At 37.9% G+C, this 20205-nt stretch overlaps 2 protein-coding genes across 7 annotated transcripts in view; one reads left to right on the top strand and one right to left on the bottom strand.

Annotated features, from left to right (window-relative positions):
* Nucleotides 1–20205, top strand: part of LOC105032643 (telomerase reverse transcriptase) — a 114615-nt gene that overhangs the window by 73938 nt on the left and 20472 nt on the right. For 4 of the 6 annotated variants that reach the window (XM_010907140.3, XM_010907139.3, XM_073254603.1 and 1 more), the window contains exon 9: nt 4801–4939. The exons of 1 other annotated variant lie outside the window; for it this stretch is intronic. In XM_010907140.3, the coding sequence (XP_010905442.1) occupies nt 4801–4939 (139 nt within the window). Of the gene's footprint in view, nt 1–4792; nt 4940–20205 lie in introns of all 6 variants that reach the window. One more of the 6 variants, XM_019846376.3, reaches the window with a different exon arrangement.
* Nucleotides 8401–9297, bottom strand: LOC140856626 (zinc finger BED domain-containing protein RICESLEEPER 1-like). The gene is given in 4 exon segments (XM_073254606.1): nt 8401–8510; nt 8589–8759; nt 8762–8902; nt 8997–9297. Coding segments are annotated over 4 exon segments (723 nt in total).

Raw genomic sequence — 20205 nt, 5'->3', positions numbered from 1 at the left:
ACATCCTCTTAATTGAAAATGATATTCCCATGATGACCTCGGTTAAGGTCTGGTTGTCGAAAGAATTCTCCATGAAAGATCTGGGAGAAGCATCCTATATTCTGGGAATAAAGATCTATAGAGAAATCTAAGAGGGTGCTTGGTCTCTCACAAAAGTTGTACATAAAGAAAGTACTGAAGAGGTTCAGTATGGAGAACTCCAAAAGGGGATTGTTACCCCTTAGGCATGGGTTCATCTCTCCAAGAAGATGTGCCCCAGCACACCTAAGGAGATTGAGCATAAGAGTAAGATCCCTTATGTTTCTGTTAGAGGGAGCCTCATATACGCAATGCTATGTACTCGATTTGATATATCTCTTACTGTGAGTGTCACGAGTATATATCAGTCAAATCTAAACGAGGAGCATTGGATAGCTGTGAAAAATATCCTTAAGTACTTGAGGACTAATGATATATTCTTGATAGGAGGAGAGTTATGGGTACAGAGATACACAGACTTTGTCTGATGTTGATGATAAAAAGTTTACATCGGGATATCGGTGATGCAGTAAATTGAAAGAGTTTCAAATAATCGATCATTGCAGATTCCACCATGGAGGCAGAGTACATCGCCGCTTTTGAGGCTGTTAAAGAAGCTTTCTGATTCAAAAACTTTGTTGCGAAGCTAGGAATGATGACATGAGATGCCATAACCCTCTACTGTGACAACAATGGTGCTAGAGCCCTCATTAAGGAATCAAGGTCTCATCAGAAGTCCAAGCACATAGAGCGACGATTCCACCTTATTCGCGAATACCTCGAGAAGAAGTTCATCGAGGTGTAGAGAGTTGACTCCACGGATAACGTGGCAGACCCGCTAACAAAGTCGCTGAGCCAGCAGAAGATCGAAGCTCACCTTAAGAAGATGGGGCTTATGTTAGTGGCCTATTGGCTTTAGTTCAAGGGGAGATTATTAAATATATACCCTGGAAGCCAACTATTGGCCGACACATGTAATTTTTCTAGTAACATAATTTTGCAATTAAATTTTTCAAATTAATAAAATTGGGTTTATTTTCATTCATGTTGTGTCATGTGTCTATGAATTGTCTAAGGAATCAATAAGATGATGACACATATTCTCAAGAGTTGAGAATTTGAGATATGTGTCATTGGTGATTAATTCCTTAATGCTTCCGATTGATGGATCATCACAAGGATGGTGATTGATCTGATGAGATTGATGCACAGATCGCTTTTCTTAGAATAGACGAGTCTCAAGTCTATTGTGTGGAGATATTGGAGCGAGAGTGCAGGTGATTATTAGAGAACAATGGTACCGAGCATGACCACACGAGTAGTCACTTGAATGTCTACCCACTCGTCAGTGACATACTCGATGCTGTGGTCGTGTGACTAGTCCTTTGACTTGCGGTGCCTCAGCTATTCACAGTGAGGTTGCTGTGGTTTGACCATGGTTCGCCGTACCGGACCGAACCGTCCGGTACGGGGCGTATCGAGTCGGACCGGTCCTTTACCGGTCCGGTTTTCGGAACACAACCTCGAACCGCACCGAACCACCCGATTCGGTGCGGTTCGGGCCCATACTGCCCGGAATCAGGCGGTACGGCTCGGTTCTGGACCGGTTCGGGGTGAACCGAACCGTATCGCCCAGGGAAAGGGGGGAGGGGGGAAGGTGGGGGCCTTTTCACGTGGTTGGGGGGAGAGAGGGAGGAGAGAAATGGGTGTGGCCCACTTCACATGGGGGGAGGGCCTGGTGCTTATTAAAGCACCAGACCTTCGATGTTCTTTGAGAGTTCTCAGAGAACACCTATGGCTACTGGCATATTTGGATGGGCTCCTCCACAATCGTACCATCATCTCGAGGATACTTCTTAGAGTCAAAATTTTAGCGAGGGGTCTGAGATGTCTTACAATCCAAAGAGGATGCCTTATGGGATGATGAATATTCGAGAGTACGGTGCAGCTTGGCTAGAGGGTTGGACTGATATCCCTTCAGATTATGTTGATGATCCAGACATCTAGGAGCGTCACAGACACTCGACAAGAAATTAAATGCAGAGTACATCTTAAGGTTCGTATATCAGTTATTGCGCTTTGTACTTAAATATTTAGATACATTTTAATGCGTATTTTATATATTTTTTCTTTAGTTTTAAGATGACATAGTTGAAATATAATGTAAATAAATATATATTTGAAATTTTGGATCAAGAGTCTTTGTACCTCAACCTAACTCCAAATTGAACCCAAATATGTCAATAATATGCAATATAATGCGATATTGAAGTTATATTTATCAATTATTAACTTCAAAAATCCAAAAAAAAAATTTAAAAATCGAAAAAAAATATTGTACCGGTATCGGATCGGTATGCCTAGGCGTACCGTGTGTCGATACGGTACGGTATCGGTACCGTACCGTATCGGTCCGACATCGGCACGCTGTCCGATACCGATACAGCGAACCTTGGGTTTGACTGTAAATACATTTGGTCCCTAACCATATGAACCATTGCGGTTCATATAGGCTGTAGTAGATTCATTATAGAAGTTGGTTGCACCTAGATGGGATTTATCGATCTTGGTAGATAAGGAGAAGTCCTATGTAATTCATGAAACTGAGTCAGAAATCCATGGCCATTGCAAAGTGAATGATGGAAAGGAGTTTCCATAAAGTTTCACTTGTGAACTCGAGTTGATTGAAGTTTACATATGATTGATGTGGGGTTTGATGAGTTATCCATGACCTCCGTCATGTCGGAGCTCACGATAGAAGGATCGAATCATATGGTAACTGCACTTAGGGGTTCATTATTCAGTTATGCTGGATTGCCACTAGATACTGCTAGGTGTCACTGGTGGATTGTGGGATCAATGAGAATTATTTGGTGATCAATAATTTTAAATTGGCTAAATTAGGAGTTCCAATCCGTTTAATGGATTTCAATGATATTGTTGATGGAGATCACAATATATCTTACTACTAGACAGAATTGAACCTATAGGGTCACATATAAAGGGAATTGGTCTAGGATGGTTCAATTGGGCTTATAAAATCCCAATTGAGTTAGGATTTGATGAAATCCTATTCGGTTTAGGATTACTATGCTAGTACATGGTTAAACCCAATTCCTCATATGACTTGGATTTGTGTTCCTTATTGGATAAGGACTTGATCAAGTCAAAGCAAGCTAGTGGGCATCAAGAGTTGGAAACCCAAACTCCAAATTGGATTTGGAATCCTTATTGGATAAGGATCTAATTAAAAGTAACCAATTAAAATTGGATCTCCTTGTAGGACTTACATTTGATCCAAGTTGTGGCCAACTTGGCGCCACCCATGTGGATAAGGATGAGAGGGGCCACGCCCCACTTTGATTGGGTCAAAGGGACTCAAGTCCAAATTGGTTTGGTTTAGAGTCCAATAGAGGCAAGGATATAATCAAAAGAGAAGTCCCAGTGCAACTAGACATTGACAGGATCAAAGCCCAAAAGCCCTAGGATTCATGCCTATTTAAAGACCCCCTCACCAAGGGGTCAAGGCATCTCAAGTTCCATGCCCCCTAGCCTCTTCTAAGCCCCCTCTCTCTCCTCTTCCACGTCCTTCCTCTCCCTAGAGTTCCCATGCCCAGGGGCTGAGCGTCCAACCTTCTTCCACGTCCAAGGAGTTGGGTGTTGCTCTTCAGGCTTCAAGGGTTAAATTCTGAGATTCTACGTGAAGGAAGAAGACCAAGAGGAGATCTAAATTGAGATTAAAGCTTGTTGTCCATCTTGGAGAAGAAGGATCAAGTTCATGAGGAAGCATCCTAGATCTTTCCTGTGAAAATCTGTAGAGGCTGGACATTTGTGCGGCTCTTCAAGCAACCTCAAATCCACGATCATCAAACTATGGTGCATGTCTACCCACGTAAAGGTGAAGATGAGATTTTCATGCTTATGTTTGATAATTTTATTTCCGTCTTATAGGTCTTAAGAATATGATAGGGATGATCTCATGAGATGAGATTTAGAAGATGCATGTTAGAATAAATCATTTCCGTTGCTTGTATAAAATTTTTTGTTGTTATAGCATGCATTCTGCTCTAGTTTTTCCTTCAGGTACAGTACCATACCATACGGATTAGGAACCGGTACAGGCCTCGGCACCGGTTCCTAAAACCTTGGCCAAGAGAGTAAGATATAAAAGAATGAGCTAAGTTTAAGAAGCCCAAAACTTCTACTAGTTTCATTTGATGCATACGGAACTATTATACATTGCTTGTCATGAAGAACATGAAGGAAACAATTAATTATTCCATCATTTTTTATTTTCTATCTCAACCACTTAGGAATAATATATTTTAGAGGAATTCACTGTCTTGTTGGTAATCTCACTTTCTTTTAATGCCTTTGCATATGAAGAACTGTAGGATGACCTTAATGATAGTTTTGGTCAGTTGTCCAAGATGGTATTGCTGGTGCATCTTTTGGCTTGCTGCTAACATGAATCTTTGGATGCTGCCTATCTTTCTCAAAATGTGAGACAAATTATATCTGTGCAGCCTCAGATTCATGTCTGACACAATCGACAAGCTAGTTGTTGTTTAGGAAGAGGTTCTTGGCTCATTCTCAAGCTTCTGCATATCTTTCTTGGTTGCTTAGTTCTCACTCAAGTTCTTGCATTTGTAGATTTTTACCTTGACCTTCTCATCATCATCATTTTCTTCTTTATCATCAGCATCATCATCATTGTCTTCATCATCATCATCATCTTCTTCTTCTTCATTTGCTTATCTTTTAATGGTGTTAGTTCACCAGGTATCATTCACTTTTAGGCTCGCTTAAAGCTGTCATACAGAATGCCCAGAGGTGCCAGCATAAGAGGTTGCTGCTAAAACATTGCCCGGTTACAACTTTCAGGCAGCATAACAAGGATGAGAATGGGTCAGCATCTGAGGTTCGCAGACTGACATTGTAACTTTTAGATACCACATTCTGAAATTATATGAGCATCATATACAAATAAAAAACTTCTGACGTTAGCTTCTGTTTGTTACCCTTCCAAGTATCTTTGATTATTTAAGCTTGTTGGTAGTGATCTTCTTTGCAAATTTTTGTGCTTGTGTTGAGAATATGTTTTAACCAATGCATATGCTTAAAATACATTTTATTTCTAGTAGCTATCTTTTGAGTGAAAGAGATGGAGTGACACTTCCTTCATCTCTCTCATTCTATTGATGTAAAGATGCATGAAGTGACAGACTGAAAAGCAAGGTTTTTGGAATCGGTACCGGGATCCGTATCAATTCCGGACCAGTATAGTATCGGTACCATACCGTACGGATCAAAATTTTAAATACTGATATAGGATCCGTGCCGGTTGCCGGTTGGTATGGTATGGTATGGCACTGTACGATACCGTACCGACTTGTACCAACAATAAAAAAATTCAAACAAAATCCCATCCAATAGCAAAAAAAGTAAACCAAGCTGTACCACATCGTACCGATGTCGTACTGCACCATATTGGCCCGTACCATACCGTACTGGCCCGTACCGCATCATTCCAGCCCATATCGCATAATTTGGTCCGGTTCAGGTCATTTTTTGAAAATCGGTCTGAATCGAATCGGTTCTCCGTCGATACGGTACGGTACGAGATGTATTGATCGATTTAGATTGATACAGAATATCATGGTACGGACATTTGGTACGGTCAGGCGTGCTGGTTCCAAACCGACATGTAAGTTTTTTTCATTTTTTTCAATTTCTTTTCAATTCAATCTTTTTTTTATTTTTTAATTATTTGAGATCCAAATTAATGTTTTATTTATGTTATATAATATTTCTATCATTTCGAAATAAAATAAAAGAAATTTGAAAAAATATTAAATATATTTAAAGTACAAACTATAAAGAATAATGTACTAACTTCAAGATCTATATTGATTTAATTTCTTGTGGAGTGTCTATGATGCTTATAGATATTTGGATCATTTACATAACTAGGAGGAACATCAATCCATCTCTTTAATCAAGCAGCATTGTATTCTTAGATGCTCATCTAATAAGGTATCTGTATTGGATTATAAGATATCTTAGATTTCTCGTTCAAGCTCTGGCTCTGAGAGGTATCTTCGGATTGATGGTACGGTTGTGGAGGAGCCCATCCAAATATATTGATAGTAATTAGGGGTGGCAATTGGGTCGGATCAGGTCATAAACAGATTGGGTCAGATGCGGGTTGGGTCAGAAAACATCAAATCTGAATCTGACCTGTTTATTAAGCAGGTCAGATTTTTAAACTTGAATCTGACCCATTTAATAAACAGATCATCCAATTCGACCCGTTTAACTTGTTTATTAAATAGTTAACCTGTTGAAGCAATCCGACCCAACCCGTTAACCTGGTTATCGTTTAATCTGTTTAATAGATGAACAACCTATTTAACCAATCCAACCTAACCTGTTTAACCATTTTTAAATAAGACAAATATCACAATTCACAAACAGCCAGCATGTTCAATTCAAGACAAAATATACCATTTCAAATTGAAAACACATTATCCTTGAAGGAGAACAAATGCTGCCACTATTTAACATATGATCACTTTAAATAATATAAAGCATGAGGAAAAAACCTGCTCAATAAAAAAAAAATAGAGCTTGCTAGCCAGATAAGTAATCATAGTGATTTTAAGTCTAATCTCATATCATACATGAAAATATGAAACCTACAATATCCTATTGTAGAATGTAAAATGCATATTTCAAAATATTAAGTTAATATATTACTGTAAATAGCATCAGAATATATTCCCAAATTACATCCCAGTGACGACAAAGAAGATAGCAACGCTACAACAATAACACATACAGAAGATTCAAATAGGATACAACATTAACTCTAAGTCAAATCCTATCACCAACAATATGATCAAATTGAACAGGTAGTAACGGCCTAAGAGCCTAGCTTTTATGAGTTTCAGCAATTAACCGGAGAGGCCCGAGGCTCATGTTGCCCATCATCATAGTTTATAGAAGCCCGGGGCTGATTTCTTAGAAGGAACTCATCCCGGTTCTTGCATGAAAAATTTGTATTTTAGTAATGTTCAATTGAGTACAAAATATTGATAGAAAAAAAGTGAAGGATACAAATATGTGGTACAACTTCAAACATATAGATCTGCTAATCTAGATTCTCATCCATCTCAAGCATGATAATAAGGTTGCTGTATTTGAAAAACATCAGAATAGCAAAGAATGGAAAAGAAAGATCCATGCATATCTAAAAGAGGAAGACGAGGCTCAAATTTGATAATTAATCTACAGCTAAATCAAAACGACTACAATCGGTTGCCTATAGAAGAAGGTCATCCAAGATTGTTGCTGTTAGAAATAGTTGAGTCATCAAACATATATCCGAAAATTATCATAGCCTCCACAATACATGTCCAAAAACATGAACAACGCAATCCAAAAAAGAATGCATAACCATGAAACAACCTGTTTAACCGACCCGATCCAACCTGTTTAACCTGTTTTTAAATAAGACAAACATCATAATTCACAAACAGCCAGCATGTTTAATTCAAGACAAAATATACCATTTTAAACTGGAAGTCTAGAAACACATTATCCTTAAAGGAGAACAAATGCTGCCACTGTTTAACATATGATCACTTTAAATAACATAAAGCATGAAGAGAGAACCTGCTCAATAAAAAAAAAAACTTGCCAGCCAGACAAGTAATCACAGTGTTTTTAAGTCCAATTTCATATCATGCATGAAAGTATGAAACCTGCAATATCCTATTGAAGAACATAAAATACATATATCAGAATATTTAGTTAACATGTTACTGTAAATAGCATCAGAACATATTCCCAAATTACATCCCAGTGATGACAAAGAGGATAGCAATGCTGCAACAGTAACACATACAGAAGATTTAAATAGGATACAATATTAACTCTAAGTCAAATCTCATCACCCACAATATGTTCAAATTAAATAGGTAGTAGCGGCCTAAGAGCCTAGCTTTATGAGTTTCAGCAATTAACAGGAGAGGCTCAGATCTGATAGTTAATCCATAGCTAAATCAAAATGACTACAATTGGTTGCCTATATAAGAAGGCCATCCAAGATTGTTGCCGCTAAAAATAGTTGAGTCATCAAACATGTATCCAAAAATTATCATAGCCTCTACATACAAACCTTAAAACAATTTCAAAATTGCTTAAAGCCCAAACAAGTACCTAAAATTCCAAACAAAGACAATATAACAACATCTATTGTTCTTAGTCAAACAAAAATCAAAAAGAAGTTCTAAACAAAACACAACATAACAAGATAATATGTCTGAAAAATATGAACAACGCAATCCAAAAAAAAATACATAACCATGATTCATCTCATTATGCATTGGGATCAATATTGACCGAGCCTTGAGTTGATTGATTTTCATTGATGGAATTGGAGTTCATGATATCTTCTACAATCTCATCTAACTCGGATTCCAAAACATCTATATTGAAAGATTACAATAGTTAATAATAAACTCATTCAAAAAATATAATAGCAATACAATGATTAAATTATATACCTTTCTTTTCAAATATCCAATCTCGAGTGCAAATTACAGCCTCAACGACATCTAGTTTAAGTGAACTACGACACTTATCAAGTACTCGTCCATCAATACTAAAAGCAGATTCAGAGGCAATTATGGATATTGGAATAGTTAAAATATCATGCATCATGAGAGAAAGATGAGATATCGAAAATGATTTGTTTTTCAAAATTCAAAGATGTCTAAATTGGACTTTCTATCAACTCTTGGCTCATCTAAGTATAATTCCAATTCAGACTTCTGTGCAGTAGTCACAAATTCAAAGCTTTTAAATGTATCAAAATCCTATAACATTATAAAAATGAAATAAGTTATTTATTAGAACTAGTATCATGTATAAGATAATAAATTTATTTTGATAAATAAAAATTTATATTATCTTAAAAATATCTGCTTTTCTACATGGCTCAGAAGTCTCACAAGAAATACTACTATTAATGTCTGTATCAGTTGATGTACCAACAGCTAGAGTTTTAGAAGAAGAAACTATATACTGATTGAAGAGAGAAAACATGCAATCACAGATGCGGACGATTTCGGTACAGCTATATCCATATAATTTTTTGTAACAATACTTTACAAACTGAAATTTATACCGAAGATCCAAAATAACTGTCATGGCCAAGATTAAACAATGATCTGACCAATAGTTTTCAAAATTTCCATACATTTGCTGTGCCATTCGTTGCATGAAAACATCTACACTCTCCATCTCTTGTCTTAAAGTGAGCTCAATCAAAAAAATGAGGAAAGTACAAATTTGCTGTAGTATATTTAACTTTAAAAAATACAAGAGTAGCATCATAGAACACACTCAACAACTTGTTAATTTTCACAATTTTGTCCCACTCTTCTTCAGATGGACAATGCTTATAATTGGAGTCAATTTCAAATAAAAAAAAGCACAACGATAAGCAAGAGCACTATCTAGCATCAAATAAGTGGAATTCTATCTTGTGGGAACATCTTGCCTTAAATCTTTTTTATTTTCCAAAGACATTTGTCAGACACATTTAAAAAACTTTTGTTTTCTGAACTTGTGAACCTCTTACATATTTAACACTTTCACGAACCTTGTAAATAGATTTATCTATCTTCTTTAATCCCTCTTGTACAATTAAATTAAGAATATGAGCACAACATCGAACATGAAAGAACTGACTATTTGAGTAAAGGGCATTTTTCAAATTAATTTGGATCTTTAACATATCAACAAAAACATCATTTACTAATGCATTATCCAACGTCATATAAAATAACTGTTTTTCAATCTCCCAATCAATTAACAAACCATAGATCATTTCACATAGATCTGCCATTGTGTGGAGGGATGAAATGAAAGTTAAGAACTTTCTTTTGCAACACCCATTCTTCATCAATAAAATGGGCGGTTAAACATAAATACCCATCAAGATAATAGAGGTCTACAAATATGAAGTCAAGCTTATCCTAGTAGGAATGAGTATAGCCATAATAATAACTTTTCTTTCTTTTTTATACAATTTCAGCATATCTGCCTTAACAGTATTTCTTGATACTAACTTGACATCCTTATAAACATAAGCAAATAAGGATCTAGTACCTTCATACTCAACAAATTGAAATAGTAGATCATGCTTGATAATTGCATATGTCAACAATTCACGAAATTTTTCTGGATTAAATTTACTAGACTGCATTGATATGGATCCTTGAGATTGTGATAAAATCATCTGCCCCACATCATGATTCTTCTTACAATTCTCTATATGCCGTTTCAAATTTTCAGTCTTAGCCTTACCACCAAAACGATATTCCATGCCACACTTGATGCATTTGCATTTTTTTGTTGCTTCATTTATTTGAAAAAATTGATAAATAGGTGAAGTTAACTTTCTTTTATGTTTACCAGTAGAATTACCAACTGTAGCTGTATTTGAAGTTATAGGTGCCGATTCATTGGCACCATCATCATCACTTCCCAGATCTAAATTGATGACAGGCTCTTTATCCATCTATATCAATAATGAAAGCTTATATTAACCATCAAAAAATTAAAAGCAGTTAGAACATTAAAGATAGGAATAGAAAAAGTAGGCTCAGATTTAGTATTTCATCTATAACCAAATCAAAACAATAACAATCGGTTGCCTGTAGAAGAAGGCTGTCCAAGATTATTGCTGTTAGAAATAGTTGAATCAGGAAAAAGATATTTCAAAATCATCATAGTCTCCCTACACAAACCTTAAAACAAACCTCTACACATAGGCCATATAGATACTGCACATTTTGACGTTCAGCATAAAAAATAGAAATAAAAAAAACCCCAAGACATCAAAAAAACCCCATACAAAAACTATTAGGAACTATGGCGAGTTAATTTTTCCACATTTTGTTACTGAATTAATTCGAATCTATCAAAAAGTGACAAAATTTTCAGTTTTACTATCAATTAGTTCTTACATTAAGTGGGAATGCAAACACATATCAAGCGGAACAAAGTTTAATATATAAATGAGACATGCAAGATAATATATATTAAAAAATACATAATTTTTTAAAAATAAAAATAGATAAATAAATAAATAAAACTAAATTACAGGAGAAAAATGATCGTTTGAGAGCTAGATCGAACATCAATAGGTTAATGCCATTGAACCCATAAATCGGAGCAAAATCAAGAAGGAAAAAAGAAATGACTACTAAAAAGGATTAAAAGCTCTAATTTAAACCAGTCGAGCAAAGAGAATTCTAAATAATATACCAGATCGCTTCTAAATGAGATCCTAGAAACCCTAACGTAATTCTTACTGGCTCACGAAGTGAGTGGCTACTAAAGATAAATCCAAAAAAAAAATCCAACCTAACGACACTCATCGGATCTAGATCGAACACCAACCCCAGAGATCGGAGGGGAATACTTAAGCTTCGGACCAGTGGAATCTCATGATTCCTTCGAGTTTCCTTCAGCATGGCCGCGAACGAAGAGGAGCTTGTAGTGGACAGCCACCTATTGCCGGCGGTGGGGAAGATGGTGGGGGATCCTCAGTCGAGAGGAGAGATGGGATGGGAAACCCTAGAGGAGGGAAGTGGCGAACTGCTATGGAACCGACCGAATGGCGAATTAGTGGAATGACTAATCCCTAAAGCCTTATTCCTTAAAGCCCTAAGTATAACGGGTTAAATGGGTTACAACCCGATCTGGTCCATTTATTAAACGGGTTAAACGGGTCAGCTGTCTAAAATCTGAATCCGATCCGATTATTAAGCGGGTTAAACAGGTCGATCCGTTTATGATCCGAACCCATTTAATCCAAACCCAAATCTGTTTGAGGTGGGTCGAATGCGGGTCGGGTTGGTGGGTCGGGCCAATTTTTGCCACCCCTAGTAGTAATATTCGATCCGTAAGATGCTCCATGCTATATAGGATAGTAGTCATTGGAAGGCGATACCTCGAACGCACCATATCCATATCTATATAGATCATAAGTTGCCTGCGTATAATAGGATCCAAAATGCGAGGGTGAATATGATATATCCATGGATCCTACTCCACGTGCGAGGTCATCTACAGTTGCATCATGTGCTAAACGATCTCTAAGAGTCTGTCGTTTGTATGAAATCGTATCCTTGCGGGCTCTACCAGCCCGTGCATCGTGGTTCCTATCTTGTGTGGTATGCATAAATTGGGACTTACCGGTGAATCGAAGGCTACCCCATGTTTGCATCTCACGAACGATGGTCTCTTGTCCTTCACTCCCTTTCAGGTCATTAGATCCACGTCTACTATCATCGTCACTCTTTGATCTTTGAATTTGAGTGAGCTAACTCCACTCTCGATGAGGCTTCCACTGTCTTTCCTTTGTCTTTTTGTTGAGCAATTGCTTGACCTTCCCTCATGCCCCTCTGAGCAATTACGAGGGATTAACCGGATCAACAACTACCAAGATTAGGTCAAGAATAAAATCATGATTCTTTCCTTTTAGGTATTTGGTTTGCTTATTTAACCATACCATATTTTCTGGTCTTCAAATACCATATTTAGGGGATCCTGTTTCGATATTTTTCAGATTTTCAAATGCTATATTTAGGAGATTTTGTTTTGATATTTAGGAGATTTCTGATTGTAATTTTCACATGCTGTATTTAGGGGATTCTATTTCAATATTTGGGGGATTTCAGATTCTAATGTTATAGCTATAAACAGCCCTTGTAAATGCTCAATTGCAGTGAACCATTCAATTAGAAATTTCTTTCAGACTTTGTCTATTATTCTCTTGTTCTCAAGAATCATTTCTTGAATTCAGAGTTTGTCAGGTCGGTTAGAACCTATTCTAGCCCATCCCCATCCCATTCTGCATCAATTGGCATCAGAGCTTTTCAGCTCCTGGTATGTCTAACAGCAGAGGCAAGAGCAACCATCCTGTTGACGGTGATCAAGGGGTGTACGCCCTTTGGGCGGCGATTTGGATCCAACAGGCAACCATTACAGAATTACGATAGATGATGGAGGGGCTGGTGATGGACGCCAATAGGAATCATAATGAAGGTAGGAGAAACCATGTTGGAAATGATGCTTGCAGCCAGCCTATCGATCAATGCGGTCCTGATAATCAACATAGGCATCCTGCCAATGCTGATTTTTCAGATGATGAAATTAGGGGTTTTGTTGTTAACCAAGGCTACCCTAGACCTCACAAGGGGGCTGAAGATTATCGCCTCAAGGTTGATATCCCTACTTTTAGTGGGCATGTCAGCATTGAGGAATTCCTTGATTGGCTATATGAAGTCGAAAAATTTTTTGAGATGGACGTGCTGGATGAAAAAAGAGTTAAGCTGGTTGCTTATCGGCTTAAGGGAGGAGCTATTGCTTGGTGGGACAACACACAGACTAAATGCCAAAGGCAAGGCAAGGCACGTGTGAAACCCGAAAAAAGATGAGAAAATTGTTGAAAGATAGATTTTTGCCTCTTGATTATCAACAATATCTATTTCAGCAATATCAAGGCTGTACATAGCGTATAAAAATGGTGTCGGGATATACAGAGGAATTTCTTCGACTTTCAGCTCGTGATTTGCTAGAGATAGAGCAGCAAGCTGGAAGGTATCTTAGCAGCCTCAAATATTCAATTTAAGAGAAGATTGGCCTTCAAACAGTTTGGTCAGTCGATGAAGCTCATAATTTGGTACTTAAAGCAGAAAGGCTTTTGTCCCATCAGCCGGCGAGAGCACAAGCCAACAAGCAGTTTTCTTCTAATGCTTCTCACCCATATGCAAGGAAAAATAAGTTGATTTAGCACCTACTCATTCATATTAGTCAGGCAACTAGTGGTAGTGGAGCTGCAAAATCCACAAGTGGAGCCAATTCTAGAGGCGGACTCAGCAAATCATCTGCAAAAAGTACAGGTGTTAGGTGCTACCGATGCCTTAAGCATGGTCATACCTCCAACATTTGGCCTATGCACCAAATGGTGAATTTGACCGACTATGGAGATGAGGACGATGGTGGAGGTAGAGCTGAATCTGAATTGGAAGGTACCGAAATTGCTGAGGAAGAAGGTGCGAGAATTTCTTATGTTGTTCGAAGGCTGTTGTATGCACCCTAGCAAGAAACTTTTCACAACGGTGTTAGATTTTTCACTCCAAGTGTTCTGTCAACAATAAGGTGTGCAAATTAATCATTGACGGTGCAAGTTATGAAAGTTGTCTCTCAAGCACTAGGGGATCACTTGCAGTTACCTGCCACATCCAAAGTCTTACGATCTAGGATGGATCAACAAAGGGCCAAAACTAATAGCAAGTAAAATTTTCCGAGTTCCAATTTCAATTGGAAAATTTTATAAGGATGATGTTGCTTGTGAAGTAGTTGATATGGATGCTAGTCATGTCCTCCTGGGAAGGCCTTGGCAGTATGATGTTGATGCTACTCACAGGGGTAGAAAGAATTACTATTTAGTTGGAAATGTAAGAAAATTGCTATCATTCCTAAAGAAAGAGAGCCTAAGACTTTCCTAGAGGAGGGAAAAGCTTTGCTTTCTATCATCAGCAGTGAGAAGGAATTAAAGGATGAGGCCTACGCACTTGTTGTGAAGGGAAGAAGCCCCTACATTTATTAGAGGAATTCAAGGAGATTGCCTCAGATGACTTACCGGATGGTTTGCCATCTATGTGTGATATTCAACACCGCATTTACTTGGCTCCTAGAGCTAGCTTGCCAAATCTACCATATTATAGGATGAATCCAGTTGAAAGTAAGATTTTGTAGGAGAAGATGGAAGAGTTAATCTACAAAGGCCATATTCGGGAGAGTATGAGCCCCTGTGCAGTCCCTGTATTACTAGCACCTAAGAAGGATGAGAGTTGGCGATTGTGTGTTGATAGTCGGGCTATCAACAGAATCACTATTAGGTACAGAGTTTCTATTCCTCGGCTTGAAGATATGTTGGGCAACTTGGAGGGTTCCACAGTATTTCTGAAGATCGACTTGCGTAGTGGCTACCATCACATCCGCATCAGGCCAGGAGATGAGTGGAAGACGGCTCTCAAGACAAAGAAGGGCCATACGAATGGCTTGTAATGCCATTTGGGCTGTCTAATGCCCTGAGCACATTCATGCGGTTGATGAATCAGGTACTCAAACCATTCATTAGGAAGCTTGTCGTGGTATATTTTGATGATATTTTGATTTATAGCCGCAGTGAAAATGAACATCTAGGCCATTTGAGGGGGGTACTCACTGTGTTGCAAGAAAATAAGATGTTTATTAATTTGAAGAAATGCAGCTTTATGACTTGCAGTCTAGTTTTCCTCGGTTTTGTTGTTAGTGCTGACGGAATTCAAATCGTTGAAGAGAAGATTCGTGTAATTCAGAAGTGGCCTACACACCTAGGATTGTAACCGAGGTGTGCAGTTTTCATGGTTTGGCTACCTTCTACATGAGGTTTATCAAGAACTTTAGCAGTATCATGGAACCAATGACAGATTGTCTAAAGAAAGGGAAATTTGAGTGGACTGCAGCTGCTGATAAAAGTTTTATTGAAATCAAGGAGAGGCTAACTATTGCTCCAGTTCTAGCCCTTCCCAATTTTGAGAAAGTATTTAAGACTGAATGTGATGCTTGTGGGATTGGAGTTGGAGTTCTTTCTTAGGAAAGAAGGCGAGTTTGCTTCTATAACGAAAAGCTCAATGAAGCATGGTAGAAGTGGTCAACCTATGGGCAAGAATTTTATGTAGTGTTTCATGCTTTGAAACGTTGGGAGCCATATTTACTTTCGAAAGAGTTTGTGATTTATTTTGACCATGAGGTTCCAAAGCACTTTAAGAACCAACAGCATGTTAATGAGGTTCATGCGAGGTGGGCTTCTTATGTTGAGCAATTTGCATATGTTATTAAATATAAGTCTAGCGCTACTAATAGAGTAGCAGATGCTTTGAGTAGGAGGGCAGCCTTACTAACTACTTTGAGCAGTGAGGTGGTTGGATTTGATTGCTTGAAGGAGCTATATGAAGGAGATGATGATTTTGGGGAGACTTGAGAGAAACATTTTAAGAAGGAATCAACTAGTGATTTTCATTTTGTAGACGGTTACCTATTTAAAGGCAATCACCTGTGCATTCCTAGGACATCTTTGCATGAAAAGATTATTCGAGACCTCCATGAGGATGGACTTAGTGGACATTTTGGAAGGGACAAGACTATGAAGGATGTCGAGCAGAGATACTATTGGTCACAGCTGAAGAAAGATGTTGGGAATCTTGTTTGTAGGTGCCAAGTTTGTCAAGTGGCTAAGGGTCAAGCACAGAATATGGGATTGTACATGCCACAACCTATACCAAAAAATATTTGGGAGGATCTCTTTATGGACTTTGTCCTTGAACTACAAAGGACTCAATGGGGAGCTGACTTAGTCTTTGTGGTAGTTGACCGCTTCTAAAAAATGGTGAATTTTATTCCATGCCAAAAGACTAGTGATGCCGTGCATGTGGCTAAGCTGTTTTTTGCTGAAGTTGTACATTTGCATGGTGTTCCAAAGTCCATTACATCAGATCATGACACCAAGTTCCTTGCTCATTTTGGTTAACTTTGTGGAAGAGGTTTAGTACCAGCTTGAAGTATAACGGTACTACCCACCCACAAATAGATGGGTAGACTGAGGTAGTGAACAGGACTTTGGGTAGTTTGATTCGGAGTATATGTGGCGAAAAGCCAAAGCAGTGGGATAATGCTCTTGAACAGGCCGAGTTGCATATAACAGCCTTGTCCATAACTCAACAGGAAAATCTCCATTTGCTGTTGTGTATACAAAGACTCCTATGTGAGAGAATAATGTCCTAAAAGCTAATCGAAATTTGTATTTTGATGATTTTTTTTTATCTTCTTGACTCATGTAATTGATATTTTATGGATAAATAAAAAGTATTTATGTTTCATCATATACTGCATCTTATATTTGTTAAGATTATGATGAACCCTATAGGTTAGGAAAATGGTTTTAGGGCTATGATGAGATCATATTTGTGAGACCTAAAATCCTAATCTAAAATATTTTCAGTCGTTGGATCATTGAGTCGGAATTAATATTTTCAGTAAGACTAGCACATCATATGTATGCTCGATGGAGAGGGTGATTAATCTCACAATCATTTGTGTGGGACACGAATATAAAGATGTGGGTGCTCATTAGAGAATGAGCTCACTGAATTGATCCCTCTTGAGAACATCTTATGCAGTCTTACTTACCTGTCAGAAGATGTTTCTCTTAGTGGGAGTTGTGCAAGTAATCCTCTGACCTGAGACTATCATAGAACCTTGTATACATTAATCTATGTTTTGGTTCATACTCATTCATGACTTAGTTATGTACGGAGTATTCTGGATATGGTGGATTGTGTATAGAGGTTTTGAGTAGGTTAATATGGAATTGATCACTTCTGGTAAGAGGAGATTGCATCCTACTTGCTCTAATCAAATGATGATTCAAGGAGACTTTGATCAAAATAGAATGAAAATTAGAAAGTATTTCTAATATTTTATTAATCGAATCATCATCATAAGATTGAGAGAAATATGAATATGAAATCGGATTTGACAAGATTCCATGTCCATAGTCATATTCGGGATGCAGTATGATCGGAGGATTCAATTGCACGATAACTTACTATTGAAGGATATTTTTGATATTTCATCAAAATTTCATATCTTCTAGATAGTCATGATATGTTGCTAGACGTCGTAGGTTTGATCGAATTAAATAGTTTAATTTGATCGTCAATTAGAAAGGGTTTTAATTGTTAAAATTAGGTTAGCTTGATTGAACCTAAATCGGTTAGATAGGATTCTAATCAAATTAGGTCAATTTGCACTCGGACCTACGACTGGCTAGATGTGGAATCCAATGGGTCACACACAAAGGAAATTAATCAAGAGTCTAATTGGATTAGATCATGTTTGTAGGATGAACATGCTAGCACGTGTTGCAAACAGCTCCTGTGTTTGAATCGGATTCGAATTTAGTTCCAGATTGGGCTAATTAAATCCAATTAAACTTATGTTTGGATTGGGTCTAGTTTGGGATGACCCTTGGCTGGTTGTGCCAAGGGGTTTAGTGCCAAGAATCAAGCTTCCCACATGCCAAAGAGTCTCTCTCTGTCGCGTGGGTGTTTTCTTTCTTGCGCACATTTGAAATGGCGCCCCTTGGGAACGGGCACCCCTTCCTTGTCCTTATCTGATTAATTCCATGCTATTTCCCTCTTGGGCATGGACTTCTGGTCTGCCATGAGGGGTTTTGGATTAAGTTGATAAGGTTGAGATCAAGTTTGAATTTGATCAACCCATGCCGCCCACCTTAATCCATGCACCACTTGGACTAAGAGTCCAAGTAGTTATGGAGTCTTAAATCTCTTGCACGCCTCATCATTCCCACACCAAATCTGAAGTAGGTGCCACATTTCTTGGCCATTGGATGGCCATCAGATGGAACTATATCCATTGGATAGAGTGGGCGCTCCTACGAATGCTTGAGACACTTCGAAAAAACAATAGGAATTATTTCTTCGAAGAGTCTTTCTGCACGAAGCGTCTCTTCGTTTAATTCCCGATGTTTGCCACTTGTCATCAATGGGGCGTGAGATCATGAGGATGGGCGTGAGATATTCTATGGGTAAGGTGTGAGATAATTCGAAAGGCGTCCGCTCTCCAACTATAAATAGGGTGGCACGTCGGGTTTCTTATACACTCGTCCCATCTCTTCTTTCTCACACTCTCCCTATTGTCCCAATAACTCTCTTCCTTCCCTTGTTAAGACAAGTCTAAAATAGTAAGGACAAGTCTGATTTTAGGACAAGGGTCTAGGAAGAGAATTAAGAAAGATAAGGAGAAAAGGAAGGTAGAGAAAGAGAAGCCAAGAGAGGAGGAAGGAAGGCCAAGTGTTGTGCTGCTCGAAGGAATTCTTTAAGAAAGAATTCAGTGGAAGGAACTAGATTAGGGAGCGAGAGTCTTGAATCAACTCCTGTGTGGATCAATGTTGGAGGGCGAACATTTGGGCACCTAGTGGAAACTCTATCGGAATTTTGGATATAGCATGATACGTATTCTTCTATAGCTACTATAGTACTATACATATATATGCATATGATTGTTTATCATCAAGGGGTTCTTGGGATTAGGGTTTGATAGTTTGGAGTTTCATTATGCAAAATTTTGAAATCCATATTTGTTCCGCTATGCTCATCGAACCCTACACTATGCATGCTTTGGATTTCGTGACCTTGCCAAAGAGGCATGGAGTGAGTGTAGCTGCAAATAAGCTGGCGGAACAAGTCTAGTCCATTCAACTTGAGGTGGTGAAGAAACTTGAGGAGTCAAATGCCAAGTATAAAGCAGCAGCTGACAAACATCGACGGCCACAAAAATTTGAGGGGGAGATGGTCATGGTGTTTTTGTGCAAAGAACGCTTTTTCGTAGGAACTTATCATAAGCTCAAACCAAAAAAGTATGGCCCCTACAAAATTTTGAAGAAGTTGAATGACAATGCTTATGTGGTCAATCTACCAGCAGAGATGACAATCTCCAGGACATTTAATGTAGTTGATATCTATAAGTACTACCCACCTGATGGTTTGCTTTATCCTGAGAAATAGCTCGAGGGCGAGTTCTTTTTAGGTGGGAGGGACTGATGTAGAACATAATTATAAAGGATTGATCGGATCAAGAACTGCCAAGATTAGTTCAAGAATAAAATCATGGCTCTTTCCTTTCTGGTATTTGGTTTGCTTACTTAACCATACCATATTTCTTGGTTTTAAAATACTATATTTAGGGGATCCTGTTTCGATATTTTTTTGATTTTCAAATGCCATATTTAGGGGATTCTATTTTGATATTTAGGAGATTTCTAATTATAATATTCACATGCCGTATTTAGGGGATTCTATTTTGATATTTAGGAGATTTTGGATTCTAATGTTATGGCTATAAATAGCCCTTGTAAAAGCTCAATTGCAGTGGACCATTCAATCAGAAATTTCTTTTAGACTTTGCCTATTATTCTCTTGTTTTCAAGAATCATTCCTTGAATTCAAAGTTTGTCAGGTCGGTTAGAACCTATTCTAG

This window comes from Elaeis guineensis, chromosome 1, assembly GCF_000442705.2.
Source record: "Elaeis guineensis isolate ETL-2024a chromosome 1, EG11, whole genome shotgun sequence".
NCBI lineage: Eukaryota > Viridiplantae > Streptophyta > Magnoliopsida > Arecales > Arecaceae > Elaeis > Elaeis guineensis.
This window is presented reverse-complemented; position numbering and strand designations above follow the sequence as displayed.